The sequence below is a fragment of the Seriola aureovittata genome, chromosome 21 (assembly GCF_021018895.1).
Source record: "Seriola aureovittata isolate HTS-2021-v1 ecotype China chromosome 21, ASM2101889v1, whole genome shotgun sequence".
Classification (NCBI taxonomy): Eukaryota; Metazoa; Chordata; class Actinopteri; order Carangiformes; family Carangidae; genus Seriola; species Seriola aureovittata.
In genome coordinates this window covers 4,279,516-4,300,639 of record NC_079384.1, presented here as the reverse complement: position 1 = coordinate 4,300,639, position 21,124 = coordinate 4,279,516, and the positions used below count along the sequence as shown (strand labels likewise).

At 42.3% G+C, this 21,124-nt stretch overlaps 1 protein-coding gene across 6 annotated transcripts; it reads right to left on the bottom strand.

Annotated features, from left to right (window-relative positions):
- Nucleotides 1-9: 9 nt before the first annotated feature.
- On the bottom strand, nucleotides 10-20,475 carry kctd17 (potassium channel tetramerization domain containing 17). 6 transcript variants are annotated; one of them, XM_056366086.1, is made up of 7 exons: nucleotides 20,018-20,475; nucleotides 8,950-9,058; nucleotides 8,515-8,606; nucleotides 7,273-7,419; nucleotides 5,612-5,737; nucleotides 4,857-4,992; nucleotides 10-2,974 (listed from the first exon to the last, which is right to left on the bottom strand). In XM_056366086.1, the coding sequence occupies exons 1-6, from the start codon at nucleotides 20,381-20,383 to the stop codon at nucleotides 4,897-4,899; spliced, it is 936 nt and encodes a 311-aa protein (XP_056222061.1). In that variant the 5' UTR covers nucleotides 20,384-20,475; the 3' UTR covers nucleotides 10-2,974; nucleotides 4,857-4,896. The 6 variants fall into 6 exon arrangements, with proteins under 6 accessions (XP_056222061.1, XP_056222063.1, XP_056222062.1 ...); XM_056366088.1 differs by having other exon boundaries at nucleotides 7,321-7,419; XM_056366087.1 differs by having other exon boundaries at nucleotides 7,273-7,416.
- Between the last annotated feature and the right edge of the window lie 649 nt (nucleotides 20,476-21,124).

The following is a 21,124-nucleotide window of genomic DNA, read 5'->3' as shown; positions in this document are numbered from 1 at the left end:
CTTGAACAACTGAAAGATAAAACTTCTCAGAACAAATATGTACGTGAAGAAATTTACACAGATACATAACCTGGACTGGACTCTAAGTGAGGCTGTAAACTACACTTTTTTCTGATTAAAATATTAAAATTGATTTAAAAAAAATAAAATAAAAAAAAATAAAATGCATTTAATAACTCCAATGATCATTGTGTCATGTCGGTTTTTAGACGCCAGTTTTGCTGCTTGAACTCAAGGCACCGAATGATCCAAGTTGAAATAGTCACACAAAAATAAAAGAAAAGAAAAATAAAGCTGAAGTAACAAAACAATGAACATAATTGTGTCTCTGTCAGTCTTCTCCCTCCTGCTAATATCACTGTTATGATTATCATAAGCATGATGAGTAACTGTATCTTCACTATTCTAACATTTATTGTATTCTCCTAATCCAGCTAATAAAGGTATTGCAAGGATCCTACAAGGTCCATGATATCTGTTTCTATTTAATGCTATAAATGGACGAGACGCTGTGTTTTAATCACGCACACACACAAACACGCAATATTGTATTTGCAGCCTATTTTTTTTTTCTGATTTAATTATCAAAATGTTACCAAAAAAAAAAAGTTCCCAACCATGATCTTAAATCTCGATTGTCTCACATTGTGACTGTTAACTGCTTATTGCCTGTGTAAAACAGTGTTTGTGTGTTTTCAGCACGTCGCCGGTCGGTCAATGTTAGGCGGTCAGACATAAGCTGGTGACGTCCAACTCTCATTACGGCCGCAGGAGTCTCAGAGGTAGAAATAATCTCTGTGGTGGCGGTAAACCTCGGTGGGCGGAGCCAAAGTAACTGCACTATCCGTCCATGTTTGACTGACGTTAGCTTAAACTTTTCAGTGCTGTGCTGTGTTAAGGAAATGAACTTATAAATGAAGATGGCGCTGCTGTTGTCGTGCGTTACAGGAAGTTTGAAAGCCGTTTATCTACACAGCTGTTATAGCTAATTTGGCTAAACATGGCTAACTTGAACTGGGAATGTAAACTGGTTGTTTGGCTCCGACCACTGTAGTTTTAACTCGGTTGTTGTAGTTATTTATGCCTCCGAGAAACGCTTCAAAAAGACAAAGCCAAAACGCCGCCCCATTTCCATGTTGCCATCTGTTCTACAGTGTGTTTCCTATATTTTATTTGGTTAAATGTTGTCTGATAAGCTATGACATGACACTGGGCTATTGTAGACGTATTATAGGCTAGATGCGTATTTACACATTTTATGACCTGCTGATAAATCTGAACACCCTGTTATTTTTTAAGAAATTGTATATAACCCTTTATTTTCCTGTATTCAACGACCACACCTCCAGATTGCTGCCAAAAAAACTTGTGGGAGGAATATTTGCCGAATGACACCTAGAAATGAATTCTCTCACACTTCATTTTCATCACACGCCGTTACAAACTGCTGTCAGGGGTTGCGCCACAGACTTGTGCAGGGGGGAATCAAATTATATCTGTGGTGCAGTTCCTATAATCTGCCAGCAGAGGCTGTTAAAAGTCACGTGTTGTCTAAGTAACAGCTTCCTTATAAACCTTTTCAATCATACACCTGCACTGCGGCAGTTCTGTCCACTATGAGAGTTGATGGTATGAGTTCTTTACCTCAACAAACAAATACAGAAGGAGGACACAGCGACTATCACTACTACAAAATGGTGATTCACCTCTCCTCCTCAGTTTGATCTCTCCCTCCCTCTCTCTCTCCCTCTCTCTCTCTCTCTCCCTTCTCTGAGTCTTTCCTGACTCACGCCAACATCTCTCTGTCAGCCGGAGCCAAAGCTGGCTCTGGATCCCAGCCAGGGCGACAGACTGAGACGACGCCACTGCTGATGATGCTGCTGCTGAGCATGCACCGGCACGAGGTGATGCAGGTGTGTATCAGTGTTGGTGCAGAGAGTGTGTGTGTGTGTGTGTGTGTGTGTGTGTGTGTGTGTGTGTGTGTTCCTGCTCTGAGCTCTGCTGGAGTGACTCTCTCTTGCAGTCTTTGACAGTCTTGCTGGAGCCAGATGAAGCCTTTGTAAGGTGACCAGTGAATAATGGCACACATATCCTTCACCTCAACAGATGTCTTTATCTTTCTCCAGCTACACTTATTTCCATCTGTCAATTCAAAGCCAACCAAGCTAACGTCGAATACAATGAGATCAAACCAGCGTTAACCCGCGATCACACCGAGAGCAACAAATAACTAAGTTACCAACATTATTTCCAACAAGCTTAACAACGAAGTAAAGTTGGTGTTTGCTAAAATGTTCCCAGTTAGCAGCTGGTGGGATCAGTGCAGTGTTTGTTTCTCAGCCAATTGATTTTACAGGACTACAGCAATAAAAGTCTTCAGTAACAGTTCAGTTTGGAGGAACAACTGCATCCATCACCGGGAAGGAAATTTTAAGTTTAATTCTGATGAACCGACGGATGCTTCATGGCCAGCTGTGTTAACATTAGGAAGTGTGATAATCCAAAACGGCGCGACACAGATGATCCTTCTGCACCATCCGCTGCCTGTCAGATCACAGTCACGCAGCAACATGTCAATTTTCTTCAGGCAGGTTTTTAAATCCTCCGTCATATTTTGGTTAAGCACCTTGGTTCAGCCAGCTTTAATCTGGATCTTTGGTAATAATTTACTAAGCTCCACTACCGCCCTTGGCAATATCACATTTGCACACATGATTATTTCTACTAATAAAAATCACTGAAAAATATTTCTGATGAATTTTGCTGCAACTGCGACTTTTTCTTCTTTTTGCTTTTTGGTCATTTGATTTTCTTTCTAATTGACGAACTGAGAACAATGCTACAAGTCTGTTTTGATGACTGTCCATTGACACAACACACAAACACACCATGTTCAGAATGTCGTAATAAGCCTAGAAAAAAATAACTTAAATTCTTGTAGTTTTTACATCCGGGACCCATGAATCTGGAAAAGCTGTGAAATGAAAGAAAAGAGACTTTAGGAAAATGCAGATTCATAGAAATCTATAAATAAATAAATAAATAAATAAATAATTAGATAAATAAAACACTGTTATACAGTCTAAGTTTGGCTGTGATGATGGTGATAATGGTGATGAAAATGGTGACAGAATGGGAGCAAAATGACTTCACTGACGTACATAATGGCTCAACATCAACAAAAACATACACAGCCATGTCTTAACCACTTATTACATGTCTTTTTGTGTGTGTGTGTGTGTGTGTGAGTGTGTATGTGTGTCCCTGACATTTACTTGAATTCACGTTTAAATGTCTTTGTATGTGTGTGTGCATCATGGGTGTATCTGTGTGTGTGTGTGTGTGTGTGTGACTCTACACTTAGACTGTATATACAGCATGTATACACACACACTGAGAAGGACATCTAACACTACTGCTGCACTGGAAGGTCAGGGATATTTCATGTCACAGCACTGGTAACGAGAGCCCAGAGAAACACAGTGCCCGATCAATATCCGTTAAGGATGTGTCGGGTCACCGCTGGACCAGACTCGAGCACGTGCGTGTGCACAAGCTGGTGCAGGTCATTATGACAAAACAGCACGGGAAAGCGACAATTTCATTTCATGGTCAATTGGCAAAATTCTCGATGTACGCCAAGTATTTCATTAGATGGGATTTTAGATTTTAGACTGACAGAGGACACATCCGCTGTTAAAAACGGACAATGGAAGGAAAAGATGGCGGCGGTTGTTACAGCTCAGCCTGGTTCATTAGCAGAGTTTATCAGCACACAGTATCAAGACCGCAGGGTTGTGACCGGAATAACAGTGATATTTCTCTGCCTTTACGTAGCTAACAGAATTAATTGACGTCATCAGTAGGGCCGGGAAATAACTCAGTGTTACTCATCTTTTATACAACCGTCTTAAAATTGTCATATTAACATTTTATGAGCCACAAAAACAAACAAGAACAACAGCTCTGTCTGTGTAGCCCCTTCAAAATAAAAGCACAGTACTGGGCTGCAGAATACTGCAATTCACTCTTTGTAGTTTAACAGATACTGAGATTTTACATTTCATTTTTACTAAAAAAAAATATTAAAATGATGATGATGTGATTTCTGTTGGGGCCTGTAACAAACAAGCATCTTCCCTCATGTGTGGAGAATACGCTTTAATGGCCGGGCATCTCTCTAACACCACAATGCTTCATTTACGGCTGTGACACGTTTTACCTTTAACAGAAAAATGCAGCTCTTGCGATTTGGATATTACACTTGGCTTTCTGCTTTCTTGAACAATATTTTGATTAATTGTTCACCCCTACCTTGATGTTACAAATGTAAGCACCTGACGCCCTGCTAGCACCTCTACACTTGCATTGGCTAGCTCATGTATTTTCTCATAGAGCATTCCTACTCTACTTTCGCTGGCGAGTCAAATTCCTTTATTGCATAATTTAACACAGATGAAATAAAGATTATTTTGCTGGTGTAGAAAACAACATTTCCCATGAGTCTCAAAGTCATAAGTTAAACACAAAGCCGCGTTTGAGCTGCAGAGAATCTCTGTTATGTTTCGGGATTATTATTTTTTTTTTACTGCTGAAAAACAGGGACAGCTTGGAGGTCATACTCAATACAGTGCCATGAAACACCCCGGATCTCTGTAGACATCATGCACGCTCGCACACACACACACACACACGCACGCACACACACGCACGCACGCTCGCACACACACGCACACACACACACACACACACACACACACACACACACACACACACACACACACACACGCACGCTCGCACACACACTAAAATCTACAAGGTCTACCCACTAGCACATCTATCACACAGGTCCTCACCCATTCCCGCCTTTCTTTGGAACAAAGAAACATGACTCCCTCATTCTCTAAGCCACTCATTTGGTGTGGTATCTCTCCCTCCCTCCTCCTCCTCCTCCTCATCCTTCGCTGCTTCCTCCTCCTGCATCTCCGCCGGCTTCATTCAGCATGAAGGGCGGAGGGGAAAAACACAAAAGAAAAAAAAAAAAAGAAAAAGACAGAAAACGACAAAAAAATGAACACGCTGATGAGTGTCAGTGAGCGGACAGTGAGAGGCTGAGAGGTAAATACACAGACAGATATATATTTATATATCCATATGAGAGATAGAGAGAGGAGAGACCGATAGTGTGAGTGAGAGACAGGAAGACAAAGTGACAGATCGATAATAGCAGGAAAGAGAGGGAGAGCTGTGTGAATGATGGCGTGAATGTGTTTGTGAATGACATTTTGAGGCGAGTGACATTTGGAGCTTTCAGTGGAGAGAGCGCAGGATCAAAGCACATTCGCACCCGCTTCAATGAGAGGAGATACCCCCCTTCTCTCTCTCACACACACACACACACACACCACACACACACACACACACACACACAACAACAACAACAACAACAACAAAACAGAATGGACACGTACAAAAAGAAAAGGAAAAGGACCACACATGGACACTCAGCCTAGCAGCTTGATCCCATAGCAAGTCTTTGAACATACATTTGTGTGTGTGTGTGTGTGTGTGTGTGTGTGTGTGTGTGTGTGTGGAGAAACAAGAGTTTTACCTTAGTTTTGTGGCTCTGCTCTGTACCTAGCCCAGATCCGGGTGTGTGAAGCTCCTTGGACACGACACACAGAAACTCAGCCTGGTCTTCTGTGCCATAGCTGTACGACGAGCCGATGTTCACCATCTAGAAAACGGGGGGGGGGGGGGGGGGGGGGGGGGGGGGGGGACGGACACGACACACACACACACACACAGATATAGAGAGATATACAGAGGAGAGAGGGACAGAGACAGAGCGAGTGAGTGTCAAGAACAGTTAGAGATCTACGGCAGAGAAAACACAGACAGTGGGAGAAGCTGAAGTCCCGAACTAAAGCGAGGAAAGATTTTTGTGCTCATGCATGGTGGGTGGGCGGGTGGGTGGTGGGGGTGGGGTGGGGGGGGGCAGCAGAGCAGACAGCCTGCAGTTACACACTCAACAGTGGACTCAACAAGAAGCATCTTTTACTTGTGGGGTCAGCAAAACAACTGTGGGTCAGCTTCTGCAGGAAATCATAGCTAGCTGTGCAGCATGCAGTGGAGCTTGGTGCCAAAGCAGTGGGTGAGGCGGGGGAGGGGGGGTGAGGGGGCGGGGGACTAAATGTGATTTCTAGGCTTCAGTGTGAATAAGCTGAGCTATTATTACTCCACGAGGCTCTGAGAGAGAAGTCCGAGTGTCACTCCTGGAGAGGCCACTAATGAATTAAAGTCCTTCACCTTAAAACATGATGTTAACACCGAAAGACTTCTGCCTATCACTGACATTATCGATCAATATAATTTTCCATTTTCACTGAGTAACGTAGTTAGTATCTCGCTCTGTTCTGCCACTTAAATATACATACACACACACAAAAAATGAATAACAGGAGATTTAAAAATTTAAGAAGATTAAAATTTGAGAAGTTCAAACCTGTGAATTTTTTTGCAGTGTTGACTTTTCTGTTGCTCGTTTACTCAATTAAATCGACTTATTGTTTAATTTCCAGTGCAGTCTGGTGTAATATCTCTGACTGAAACCATCCAAATGTAGTGAGCGAAAGCATAAGAGATGTTGTTGGGCATCAGCTCAGATAGTCAATAAAGTTTCCACAACAGACACCTTAATTTGACTAATGAGTTTGTGACTTATTTATGTATTTATTATGTTTCTGACACTGTGAACACACCACCTGTGTCATTAAACATATCAAAATCCTGTAATTTATAGTGCAGTTCATTAATATTAATAGACACTGGATACCTAAATAAATTAGATTGTTGTTGTTTTTGTTTAAATCGAACAGCAACAGACACTCGTTTTAAACCGGAACAAAAGTGACAGTGACGGTGCTACTATTTCCAGGCCGCACCCACCCGACCGCTGTGCTCTTTTTCGGACTGCACCATTGCGGGGGATGGGCCCTATCTGGCTGGGTGAGGCGCCGGCAGCGGCCCAACATCTTTACGTACTCACAAGTGAGCGCGGAGAACCTTAAAGTCTTATTGGGACTATCTGTAGTTAAAGCTCACGTGGACTCATTAGGTTAATCTACTGTTTAAAGGTCATTGGATTGAGAGCTAGACAAGGGGCAAAGTGTATTTTAGTCGGGAGTGCAGATAGCAGGGCTCAGGTCAGGGCCAAGGGGTCAGGCCAAGGGTCAAGATTGAAGGGTCAGCAGCAGCGTGAGTCCAACCCACAGTCCAGAGCAGTCCGGTGCGGGGCTTTCTGCAGGCGCGCACGCTGACCTGCTCAAACTTCCAGCCGTCCGACATCGTGGAGACCATCTGGGTAAGCTCCTCCTCCTGACACTGCAACACCCGGTAGACATGTTTGGGGGGCACCTGCTGGGGAACGAGAGAAGAGGAGGGGGTGAGGAGGACGGATGAAAAAAAAAGGAGGGTACGACCATCCTCAGAGAGAGAAAACAACATCGCGTATCGCTTCACTGTGAACTGAGGGGTTAATGAAATTCAGGTCAACACATCCATGAGGCCCAAAAACAACAAACCAGGCACTCGGTGACCAGTTGCCTTTTGGTCGATGAACCTTTACAAAGCTGATACTAGGTCACTTCTTGCAAATATATTTACCCGTCTTGACTAACCCTTTGCAACATGACATGAAGAAACAAAATAAAATGCAGCAGCTGTGGGCTCACGACAAGAAAAAAAAAAAACCAGCGCTTCTCTTTCTCATTCCATTGCACAATATTTAACCGCAGGCAAATGGCAGCAGGTCCAGTGGAGTACAGTAAAACGCAGGGAAAGTGGGTGTATGTTTGAGAGGGCAGTGGGATTATGTAAGAGTGAGCACAACCATCGTGAGAAAAGGAAAGAAAGCAGCAGATGAGAAGCCTCATGTAGAGCAGGGCTCTCGCTTTAGAGAAGCACAGGAGGGTGAAATCACTGACAAAGAGAAAATGACTGAGAGGCACTGCACTTAGCCCATAATGGCGTGTGTGTGTGTGTGTGTGTGTGTGTATAGTATATTTGTGTGTCTGTGCAGACGTTTAAGTATCGCAATACTTAGTACATATTAGAACCGCCAGATGCAATGTAACATGGTTTAAGAATATTATCTTGAACATGATGTAGTGTATTTGTTTAGACGATCACTGACTGTTGGAGCCGACAGCTCAGAGTGAAGCGGCAAACTCCTCCATCATAACAACCAGTCAGGTTGCAGGAAATATGGTCTCGATCTCGCCGTCTGTTCCCGAGTTACAGTGTTGAATAACGGCAGAACATTAAGATGCCACAGTGAAGTTGACCTTTGACCGTTCGGATATTAAAATGTCATCACTGTCATCGCTATTTTATGAACATGTAGTTAAGGTCAAAAAATTTTTTTTTTTTTGTGAGGTCACAGTGACCTGACCGGACAACGTGAAAACATTACACGCTGAGGGATGAAAACACGTGGACAGGCTCTGTGTATACCTGCGTGGCTTTGGAGTCCCTCTCCACGATCCTTTCCTTGATCAGTTTGATGAGCGGCGTGATGTTGTAAAACTCGGCCTCCTCCAGGACGCCTTGTAACAAAAGAACAACACACAACTCAGTGCATACAGGATATACAAGTGGATGTACTTCAACTATGTAGCTACGACTTTCAGATATTTTAGCAGTTTATCCCTTATTTTAACTATTTAACCTGTTTATTCACCATGTTTCTCTTTGCTTCTCTGCTCACTATCATTCACCCACTCATAGTCACATCTGTGTATGTGTGTTTTCTTTTTTACTACAAACTAAAAATGCTTAGAGACACTAAAGGAGAAATGACAACACACAGTACTTTCTAGGATTTTCCTTATTTCGACGTAACCCAAAAAAACTCCTGCACCCCGGTCTATCACAGTCAAAGTGTGAGACCTTCTTCCGCCAGCTCCTTGTTGTAGACTAGTTTGCCGTGCCGCAAGTAGTTGAGGATGGGACCGAAGTAGGTGGGGTCTCTGTCGATCACATAGGCCCCTGTCTCATCCTGTTACAGAGGAGAGATAGAGAGAGAGAGAGAGAGAGAGAGAGAGAGAGAGAGAGAGAGAGAGAGAGAGAGAGAGAGAGAGAGAGAGAGAGAAAAGAAAACATTGTCCATTATAGCATCATCACATCTTAAAGTACATGTAGTTAGATTATTGTTTTTACTTATGAACCGTGGAGCGTTTTTTATTGGCCTGAATTAGGGTAGTATTCAGTGTAATGTTATTCTATTTTAAGTTATGTTGTAATTAGTTAAAAGGAACTCAGGACAACTTTTTGTGGTGCATTATTTTTTACATGTATGCATACTGGTATTTCTCAAATATTCCTTCCTCAAGCAACGGTCCCCTTTTGTAATATATCAACTATTTTTAGACATGAAAGCTCACGAGCTGGAGAAAGAAAAAAAAAACAAAAAACACACACATCCTGGTTGGCTATTTTCATCTTAAGTATGCAGAACTGGCTGCCCAGACCAGAAGTACGTGAGCAAGACGCATTGCAGATGAGTTTCTCTTCAAAATAAAAGTCCCCTGTAGAGTGGTTCTGCTGGTGTTGGGATGACGTGGTACTTTATTGTTGTTGAGGACGAAAACTATTCACGTCTTTAGAATGACACAACCATTCTGTTTTCTCCTAACTTTCCATTAAGCTTCCTGTTGCAAATTCAACGCCGCCATTTGCATTTCCCTTGAGATCGTCCTGCCACAACAGTTTTCTGTAGCTGGACAAAGGAGTTACTGGTTTTCTGGCGCTTCAGACCATTTGTTGTCTACTTTTGTTACCACACATGTGTCGACATCCCGCTTCTCTACCACCTACAGGCTACTTCTGCCAAGCCTCCCTGGCTGTTTTGACTGTTATGTCATGACTACTACCCCTACAACACACACACACACACACACACACACACACACACACACACACACACACACATATCCTCCCCCCTGCTTCTCCTCGTGATGATCGCTTGAAGCAGAGTCCGCTTTTAGAGCTGGTTTCACAAAAGAACCACTGCTGGGGAAATCTATAGAAAAACATTCAGGCCTTTAAGAGATTCAAGCACAGGGACACAGAGGGGAATAAAAGAGGAGGAATGGTTGGGAGCTGTATGAAAAAGGAACATCGGCTGCATCTACTGATTACGTGTCATTAACACTTGGTTCAATGGGTTGAAGAGACAAGAAGCAGGATAGGCAGAGAGCGTGTTATATTATCTGGATAGACTCAGACAACACTTGAAAACCGACTCTGCCATCCACACTGGTAAGTCCCAGAGTTCACTTTAATTACTGCAAACCAACCAGGTGAACAACTCAAAAAAACTAAAAAAAAAACCTGCATGCTTTTTCGGTGATAAAGTGAAATCCGTCGCACAATTATTTCCTTCTGACACGAGTGTTTCCTCGACCAACAACCACCGTTCGGCCGGTGGCATGTGCGTTAACATTTTGAGCCTCAGGACTGGATTGGAAAGGATAGATATACACACACAGAGTCAAAGAGCAAGAAGATGATGTTCAGCTTCATAGAGAGAACCTATTCTCTTCACATGACTGAATCTTTTTATGGCTGTTTGCTGAAGCGGCAATGGACAAACTGAGCCTCCAGCGGCATCTTGTACATATGTATGTTAGCGCTTCTATTAACGGGTCCTTACTCATCCCCGTGAACAGTGCTGCTCAGCCTAACTGTAACTGTCACTTGACCATAACCTCAAAAACTGGATCCACACAAATACTACAAATGTACCTGACATTCCCGGTCCCGTCTGGTGGTGTATTTTTGACGGCTGCAGGGAGCACTTGCTTAGTATTTACAGCTGCTTTTCAAATATTTAACAGGCTTCAATGGACTTTTGGGTTGTTTATGCAAATTCCACTTTGTTTATTTGGGATCTGCAATATTATCAGTTCCTACCTGAGAGCTCGAGGTTTACTGTACAGTTGTGTAAATACACAAGCTGGATTACAACCAGTTTACAGTTCACTTAGTCAGTCACTTCCTCCTCTTCCTCCTCCTCCTCCTCTTCCTCCTCGTCTCCTGATGGAGGGAGAGACTATGAGGCCACCCTGAGGTGTGAATTTCTACCCGGAGCCCTTGGGAATGTGTTTGCTCGGAGAAGCATGGAGAGCGACCGGTGCTGGGCCGATATCATCACTGTCTTTCATCGTCTCTTTGTAAACTTAGCCTAGTAATAACTTAAGTGTTAACAAGGTGGACATTTATCCATCACTACAATAAAAACACCCAGTAGCTGGTTCAACTGTTGCGTAGCTAAACGAGCAAACTTAACTGACAAAAATGTTATCTTACTAACATACGAGCGTTGCAAGTAAAAGAGGTAATAAAGTTGACACGTCTGAATTGACGCTTCATAAATTGCTTAAATTACATTTCACTAAAAAAAACACAATAGACCTGAAATTACAAAACATTATGCCAATGATCTTTTGCTGAATGCCCTTATGAAGAAGCTAATTTAGCATAGTCTTCCACTCATTCACTCACTCACTAAAGTTTGATAAATCTTTTGCCCTGCTAGAACAGAATTTCTGGAAGTTATGCTACAGTGACTTCCTGTTTACATAGTTTATTGCTCATCAGCAGCACCACAGATTTTCCCAACAAGCAGACATTACTGAAGTCCTTACATTTCTTAGGCTTTAATAGTGCATCCAGATTTAGTGATTCGCTCATTTGAAATTAGCAAGCGGCAACTAGGAACTCAAGAACTTCACACACAAACTTAGAAACAGGAAAAGCAATAACACACCTCCTCCCTTTCAAAGTAGAAATTCTGTTTGTCAGTAAAACATCATCACCTACATCCACGTCCCATATGATAAGATCTAACACATCGTCTCCTGTGCGTCAGATTAGCAAGAGAAGTAATCTCAAAAGAAATCAGAGTCGGGAGAACAGGAATGTTGTGCTAGCAGCAAGAGAAAAAAAAAAAAATTCTCCATGATGGACGCCGTGTTGTCAGCCCAATTTATACAGGAAGAATCACTTTGTCCTCGACACTCATCTCTTTGAGTCTGGCCAGTGTAAAAATTTTGGTTTGATTTTAAGCCAAACACTGGACCGGACCAGTATACTGAATTTTACCACTAGATGTCACTCTCCTGAGCAGAACATACGGCTCATCAGACACTAGCGGCTGTTAGTCCATTTATAAACAAACACAACATCATATTAATCACGCTGCCATATTGCTTATAATTAATGTAATACAAGTTGGATTTAGCATTATATTCTCACAGGTATTATGCAAGTAGCCTACTAACGCTGTGAGCATATTGTTGTGTTAGCCTAAACAAGCTAACGTTAGCCTTTGTGAACGTTCTGTGCTACAACAGCTGTCACCATTCCCAAACAATAATGGTAACATTTCAGCACATGAACATTTTGACACGTTGTTAATAATATAGATAATATAATAGTAATATAAAGTTAACGACTGAAACTCTGAATTCTGAGTACAGACCTGGGTATCTGTCTTTGGGCTGCTTAGATGAGATTGAGGTGTTTCCTCCTTTCATTTGAAATGTTCTGTCACACTGTTGTTTCTGATTATCTGCATCAAATACAAAACATCTCTGTACACTCAAACAACTCTGTTCTCCACGTGTTTGTTATCCTTTACTGTGCCTGCCTTCTTCTTCTCTTCAGTTTTGATGTCAAACTAGGACACCTGTAGAGTTATTATACCGACTTCGTCAGTCCCAGAAGAATCACATCTCCAGTACCTACAACATCTTCAGTACCCGCAGTACTGCAGAAAAACAAGTACCGTCACATTTTCAGAATCAGTATCGGTTCTCGTGGCATCCCCAATTAGAGATGAAGGGCCGACGCACATGCACATACACAAAGAAGCATAAAGGGACAGTGCCATACAGACGGAGGACGACAAAGCCAGACACAAAAAGGAGGATGGAGGGATGGGATTTGAAGACCAATAGGCAGCTTGTATAAATGCAGCACTGTGCGTGTTCGTGTGTCCGCCCTGAAAAATCACAGTGATTAGCGTGTGGAACGGCTGTGGCTGCAACACACACACACACACACACACACACACACACACACACACACACACACACACACACACACACACACACACACACACACACACACACACACACACACACACACACAGAGCTGCAGTGGAGGACAGACCGACGCTTCATCGACGTGACTTGACTTGACAGTGTGGGCATGACAACACTGGGGAAAAGCCTCCTGAATGTGTCAGAGCCATGGCATCTCTCTCACAAACACACACACACACACACACACACACACACACACACACACACACACACACACACAGTAGTTATTCATTGTGACAGACCCATTTGCAGCTGCAGGACATTGACTTTAAATTAATCCGTTAGATGGGCTTAATCACAATACTGTACTATTCAACAATTGGTTGAATTCAGGCTGCAAGCTCCTTCGTGTCACTCTCCACCCTCTAGCTCTCGTCTTTTTTGCTTCTCTGCACTAGAGACTGAACAATAACGCAACATAATAATGTCAACATAATCATTTAATCTCTTTTCTCTTCAATTCACCCACAGATTATTTACATTTACCAAAGCAAATTCCCTACAGTATGACAGCATCGTGTATATATTCTGCACCTGCTTGTTGTAACAGTCTACTGAAGCTATATGCTGCTCTCTAAGTGAAATATTAAATCCCAGGAAGCCTGACAACATTAATCACCAATGAGCCAGTAAAGATGCTCCAACCTGTGGGTAGTTCAGAGTTTAAACGGTCAGGTCTTTGTCCATATTTGGGATTCATTGTGCTCACAAGATAATATTTCCAGTTGTCAAGAGGACGGGGACACTAGTTGGTGAGTTAATGGTTTACAGAGCATTTGTTCAGGGAAATTTGATGCAACTCCACAACATCACCCTGTAGAGGTAAGTACATCCCCCGGGCTATCACCAATAACCAAACAAAAGCCCTGTTGACTTCTCAAAACACACACACACGCCTGCCTACAATGTGCTGCTGGGTTGAGCATGTGTGAACATTACAGCTGACTGATACTAGAAATACATAACATTGCAAAATGTTTTTGTTTTGTGTATCATCTACTGAGTTTTTGATTTGATCCAATTCCTCTATAAGCAGCTTTCAACTTCTGCAGCTTCATTTGGAAACAATTTACCATTCAAGAGAAACTAGGGCAGTCGTTCAATTTTCTGGTTGATTCAACATCACACCAACTCACCAACTCTCATCTAATCAATATTCATCTATTCAACTATCAATCCAAGCTTGTCTTATGCTTATTGTAAAATTCTGGCAAGGTAACCATGGAAAAAATCGTATTTCATTCCTTTTGTCAAGGATTTAGATAAATATTTAGAAAACCTGAAGCCAAGTTTTCTGAGAGGTGGGAAGTTAAAGTCCATTACTTCTTTATAGCATTTTTGTGCTGCACTAGCAAGAGCATCGAATCGCCTGCCACAGTGTGTTCTTAGACACAGCGCATTTCAATTCAGCACAGTTGCTTTATATCTGGGTTAATTAACTTATTCATCAGATAGAGTAGACGAATGGTCTTTACAATAAGCCATGCTCTGCCACATTTAATTTCTAATTTTCAGAATATCAAAGTGGCTTCTATAGAGTCCCACAGTGACTTACTATATTAGATTTGCATTGTGTCTATTTCATATGCATATATTAAAATGTAGGTGCTGAAATTATTTACAGACATACATATTTGGCCTGTCAATGTAATTCTGAGCTAAAAGGGGTCAGTTGTGAGAAAACTCTGGACACGGGTGTAATTTCCAATTAGGGATCAGCCTAATTTATCATTCACGGCATCACAGATGGTCTGGCTGATCGACCAACTTCTCATTGTTGGTGATATTTTTGATGTAGGAGACATCCTGCCACTTCACACTAATGACTGTATATAGAGATGGATGACGTGTCGCCTATTCGTCCTACTGTAAAAAAAAAAAATATCCCAGATACGCCAATCTTGCTGCCATCTTACGCCAGTGACGTCTGAATCATCTAGTGGAGCGGAGCTGCAGTATCAAGGTCGACCAAATTGCATAGGGCTTTTAATTTGAAAAGAGAGATAAAGTGGAGACACATGACGACACCCGGATAAGGTGGGAGGGGGAGAGACAGAAATGTAGATTTACCTAGCTAACATTAAGTTAGATAGATTCTTATTACGTACTGATATTCACACATGCACCACCCACATATTACAAAACCCTTCAGTCAGACTGGCCACCAACCATACAGGACAAATGCATGTGGGCCGCCACATCAGTGAGGCGGCGGACCATCAAAAAATCCATAAAGTTTTTACCGGTCCTGTTATGTCAGTCTCTCAACCAGCCCTCGCTATGTGCCTGTCAATCAGGGTGCGCATGACAGCGTGCAGCCTGTGTGGTTCGGTACTGGGCTCACTTCACTGACCCCTTTTTCATGTTTTTGATTAACCTAACAAAGTCTTATTGTGTGGTCCAAACAAAAGTCGCCTTAAAGCTACTTGATGGCAACAAAGAGACAAGTCCACACAACTCCGTATTATTTATTCAAATAAAAACCTTGGCTCTTTTCAATATTCCTGGTCCCTGCCAATGCTTCATATCAGACATAGCACAGATAAGGTGATAAAGCGAGTCCAGGCATGTTGGTGGAATTCATGCTGAGTTTTAAAGCCAAAAAACAAAACAAATGGTAACTTGAGTCACAACTCCAGGCCATTCAAACCCCACCTGCACAATCCTCTTGGTATTTAATATGAATCAAACAATTTATTCACAAATCTGTGATAATAGGATTATGTGGTTACAGTCCACAACCAGCCGCCCCTGTTACACCTGTACAGCTCACATCATCTAGGTATCAAATCTGAATCTTAGCTACATAATGTGATTGGGACGGCATGAAGTCAGCTTGGGTAGTATTAACAGCAGAGAGCCCTGGGTTTGGTTAGGTGAGGGGGTAGGGCAACTGAAGTGCCAGTAATCTCATTAAAACAGTCATACACCGCCAGACAGTCTCTGTGTGTGTGTGTGTGTGTGTGTGTGTGTGTGTGTGTGTGTGTGTGTGTGTGTGTGTGTTTGTGTGTTTAAACCCAGAACCCCTGAGCAGAGACAGACCAACGCCAGCAGATTAGAGGGAGACTCCAGTGTGGATAAAATCAGATTCTCTCTTGAGTGTAAGAAGAAAACATGCAGGCTGAACTGCTTCAAGGACACTTCATACTTTTTTCCAGATCAAATTTCAGGACAGGATTTTTGCAAGGTGTTCAATTTACTGGTTACTTAATAGCAGCAGGACTCAAAGACAGAGTTTCCTCATGGATTTGGTAAGCAGTCTGGTCTCGTGATCCATTTAGTTAGTTGTTGACAGTCTAAACAAAAGCAACATTGGCAGGTTTTATTTCCTCAAGGTCGGTGTTTTCTTTAATAAAAGTGTATTTGTTTTCTATTTGAGTTGATTTCAGGTGATGTGCCACAACTCTGCCTTAACAACACTGATCTGAAGGGTTTGGCCGGGTTGTTGTTACATAGCTAGTATCTACAGTGCTGTGATGTCTGTGGTCAGCTGATGTAGTGATTCGGCCGAGTGGCCCACCCTCAGCAGGCAGCATAAAGCAGCATCTGTGTTGCCTTTTAGACAATGCTGAATTCATGGGTGACAGATTTTGTTTCCAGTTAACTGTGCAACCAATCTGTTGTATCATTCATGCTTGTGTGCACTCCCAGCTGTTAAGCTCAGCGGGTATCATTGGTTCAGAGGAACATGGTTTGTATTCATCATGAGCCTTCTGAAGGTAAAACTGCTGAATAAAACAAAGTTTAAAAAAACCTGTACATTGTGATGTCACATTTCTGCTGTAATTGTTCTTGTGACTTACAACAGAATTAATTAGCCGCACACTGATGATCTAACTAAACCACATCTCTCCTTTGGGCTGCCAGAGCACCAGAGAGACGACCTCAGCAGCATAAATATTATTGTCCCGTAAAATCCTTAATCTTCCAGCGACCACTATTTCATTCTTGACTTTGAAAAACTCAGACTCTGTGTAGAATACAAAGGAATTTGTCCTTGTTTCAGCGGTGAGGGAGCATTAGCATCTTATATAATGTTATGACTACGCACAGCCACACATTAACAACAACAGCACCTAAAAACAAACAACAGATGAGACGTGGATAACCTGAATCCTGTTCCCCTCTAGTAGCAAAATTCTGTACCATCTATTAGCGTCTAAATACTGACTCAGGATTGCTGTGCGAGACGCCCGACAAAAACCAGCTCTAAAATTAAAGTTTCTTTCTGTGTCTCTTGAGATTCAAGAGTTTGTGATAAATAGCAGAAATATATATATATATAAAAAAAACAAAGGTGCAGACGAGAAAGGGACAAACATGTGGTGAGCATTCAGAGTGAGTCAGCTGCTGAGAGCAAGGATGAGGGGAGGACAGGACGATGATGACAGGGATGGAAAGAGCGGCGACGAAGGAATAAGAGAAGTAAAGAGATGTAGGTGTATGTTTGTACGTGTGTGTGTGTGTGTGTGTGTGTGAGAGACAGAGGGATTCAGTGTGTGACTGTGTGTCTTCGGGCGGTGCAGAGGGAGCTACTGTCAGGTCGCGGCTGAAGGTCACATGGGAATATTCTTTACACAAGAGCCTAGCGGTGCGGCAGGGGAACAGTCATCGCTGTTGTCGAGCAAAAACCTCCTCACTTCAATTTTGGTGGTTGTTTCTGGTTTTGTCACCTCAGCTGAGGGAAATCTTTCTGTAAAGCATGGGCATGTGACACTGTGAGAATCCCTACAAGCGCATGGTGGTGAGCTGAATCTGATTAGGATTTTCGCAGTATGACCGTTAGTACTGTGGGATGATATAAATTTGTCAAGTGCCAGATATTCTGCCATCAATTTTTACTGTGATTCATTATCTCTGGGTGTATTACACCAGGATGCAAATTTAAAGAGTAGGGCTGTAGTACAGCAATAAGGCATTTCTATATGATTTTTGCAAAATAAAATATGACAGTGTATAATGTATTGAATTAGCCAAAAACATTCTTGTTTGGTTATTTTATCCATAAGCAGTTCCTCAACCGATTCTCCAGAGCTCTAACTAAAGACTCTTTTCAATGTTGATCAATCTACTCATTCATTCCTTTATGTTTGGTCAATAAAATATCAGCAAATAGTGAAAAGTCACCATCACTAGTTCCCAGAGCCCATGCTGACGACTTGAAATGTCTTGCTTTGTCCAAGAAAAGTCCAGAAAACATATATGTATTTTGGTTTACTATCAAAGAAGAAGCAACAAAATCAGAAATTATTCACATCTGAGAAACTGAATCCAGTCATTTAAAAAAAGCTAAACATCAATATCTCTGCAGTGTGTTGGTGACCTAGAGGTTTAAGATGCTCACCATGCAACATCACTGGCTTGAGTTTAGTCAGGGCCCTTTATTAAATGTCATTACCCCCTCTCTCTCTCTCTCTGCTCATTTCCTGTCAGCACTCTGCTATGCTATATCATAAAAGCTTACTGTACAACGGTCCAAACTATAGATAAATACAGAAACTACAGTATCGCCACGATCAGATATTGTCTCCACATTATCCCCTCCGAAAGGCTAATATTCTTACAGTTGGTAAAAGAGCCGACATTTTTAGAGATGAGAGGTTTTCACCCGACAGCAACTAAATGCCAACTTACAGTAGCGTCCGGGCTGCAAGGAAGACCAACCCCTTTCACTCTCTGTCACACACATACATATCAAAAGGCTGCAGCATAATAGAAAATATGCATAATTTATGAGTCTTGCCAGCCCTTACAGTGTGTTCAGCCTACATGTGACTGGGAGACACACAATACATGTGTCTCTCTCTCTCTCTCCATAAGATGCCAGCTGTACAGCAGCTACTGACTGTGCAGCTCCCCGCAGAAGAGGAGGCACGTGTTCATCCATCTGACTCGAGCTACATTCACGCCACAGAATGATGCTGAGACAAACGCACACGCATACGCGGGAGGATGAAAGAGGGAATGAGAGCGCTTAATACTGCACATATATCAGCTGGTCATTTTACAAGGCCATGCCTGCTCTGAAGCTACAGGCTTGCATTTCTGGGGCAGAGCAGAGTTGCAGTAATGGGTTTTGGGAATGGTGCACTTTACAGATAATACTAAGTAATATAGTTAGTTCCTGAAAGGCTGCTATGATCCTTAGATAAAAAAATAAATTAAAAAAATCATACTGCACAAATTTGGGACAGTGATTTCTGTATTTGGCTTTTATTACATATACAACTGGTTTTTCTATCACCAAGACCAAAATGGACTTCACTTCATGCCAAGACCTGCACACATGTTGCAGCCAAATCGTTTAACCATGTTAGGGCAAATCCACCTTCCACACCAGTGGAAACAAAATCAGGGTGAGATATTTTAGAGGAATGCAACAAATGTATGTTACACAGCATCTGGGAGGGTTCAGAGTTACAACAGATGAAAAACAAAAAATATACACCAGAGTGCTCGATAACCACAAACTATGAGCTACAACAGGAATGTTTTTAAGATGTTATTGTGGTGTCTCACCATTTAAAAAACCCAGAGAAGGGTCAGTTTCACATGCCCCCTCGGGTCAGGCCATTACCAGCCATGTTTAAGGGATGGCTTTTCTCAAAAGGAATATTAAATGTTGGTTAATTAAGACATAAATTGGCTAAGAAATATCAAAACACAACTTTACAAGCCTTTAGGAATATTAAAGCTTTCCCCCCTAAAGTGAATGAGCTTATTACTAACTGCCACAGACACGTGTAAAGCCCGTGTTGTGACTAAATGGTCGTTTTTGTTTTTTTTTTTTTTCCCGCCTGTTGAGAAGTAACGTTCACCGGGGATTTAAGTGTCCGGGCGGCACTCACCGTGTCTGAGTGCAGGTCCTGCTGTTGGCACAACCGGTACAAGAACGAAGTTTGTTCTTTGAGGAGGGTCTGTCGCGTCGTGAGGAACACGGTGCCGCCAACGTTCAGCCGGACCCACTTCCCGTTACTCCCGCCGTTGGGGTTGATGACAGAGCCGTTACCGATGCTCTGCGACGCCGTCCCGCCGGGTTCAGTCGTGCTGGCGGTGGCGGAGGTCGCGCTCTCTCCCGCCTCGCTGTCTTTGTTGTTGTTGTTATTGTTGTTGTTGTTGTTGCTGTTGTTGTTGTGGTGGTGCTGGCAGCCGTGGTGTGTCGACAGCGCAGCGACGTCCGCCGGTTCCCGCTGGTCGTCCGCCGTCGTTGCCATTTGGGGAAAAAGCCGCTAGACACGAAGTGTAGACGAGCGAGGGCGTCCGTCCGCAACCGCTGCTGCCTCGGCTCTTTCTCTCTGTTACCGACCGAGCACGCCCCGCCCCCAACCCGCACAAACTCAAAGATCAGCTACGTCAAGGTACCGGAAATGACACAGAGTACATCCGACATGGGCCTTCAAAATAAAAGCCGTATAACCATAGCTGCCAAATCTGAATATGAAATTTACATTTACAAGAGGTATGAAAAATGTGGGGTTTTATCAGGACTGGATTAACTTTATGAGGTATTAATTGTGGACCCCTATTGATCCTGCGTATCTCCCACTATCTGAGGAGAAATGTGCAATTAGTTACATGTAAATGCACCATGTGACTGCAAAATAAAAACAGATCCTAACAGGAAACCCACATAATTTGGTAGATTAGTAATAGTACAGGTGTCACTTTAAAAGCCTACGATTTCAATATATATATATATATATATATATATATATATATGCAATTTAGTGTTACATACACTATTTAAAGGTTTAAATCTATAAAATTCAGGCTGAGATCTCAGCCTTTGGGTAAAACAAAGTTAAATATACATTTCACCAGGAATGGTGGAGAACCTGATTTTATACACAATCAAACATTGTGTAAAAATTTTGTTTTTATCCTTCTATTTTATTTAAATTGTGGGTTTTATTCTGTATTTGATCCAGATAATCTGCTCAATTTAAGTGATGAGC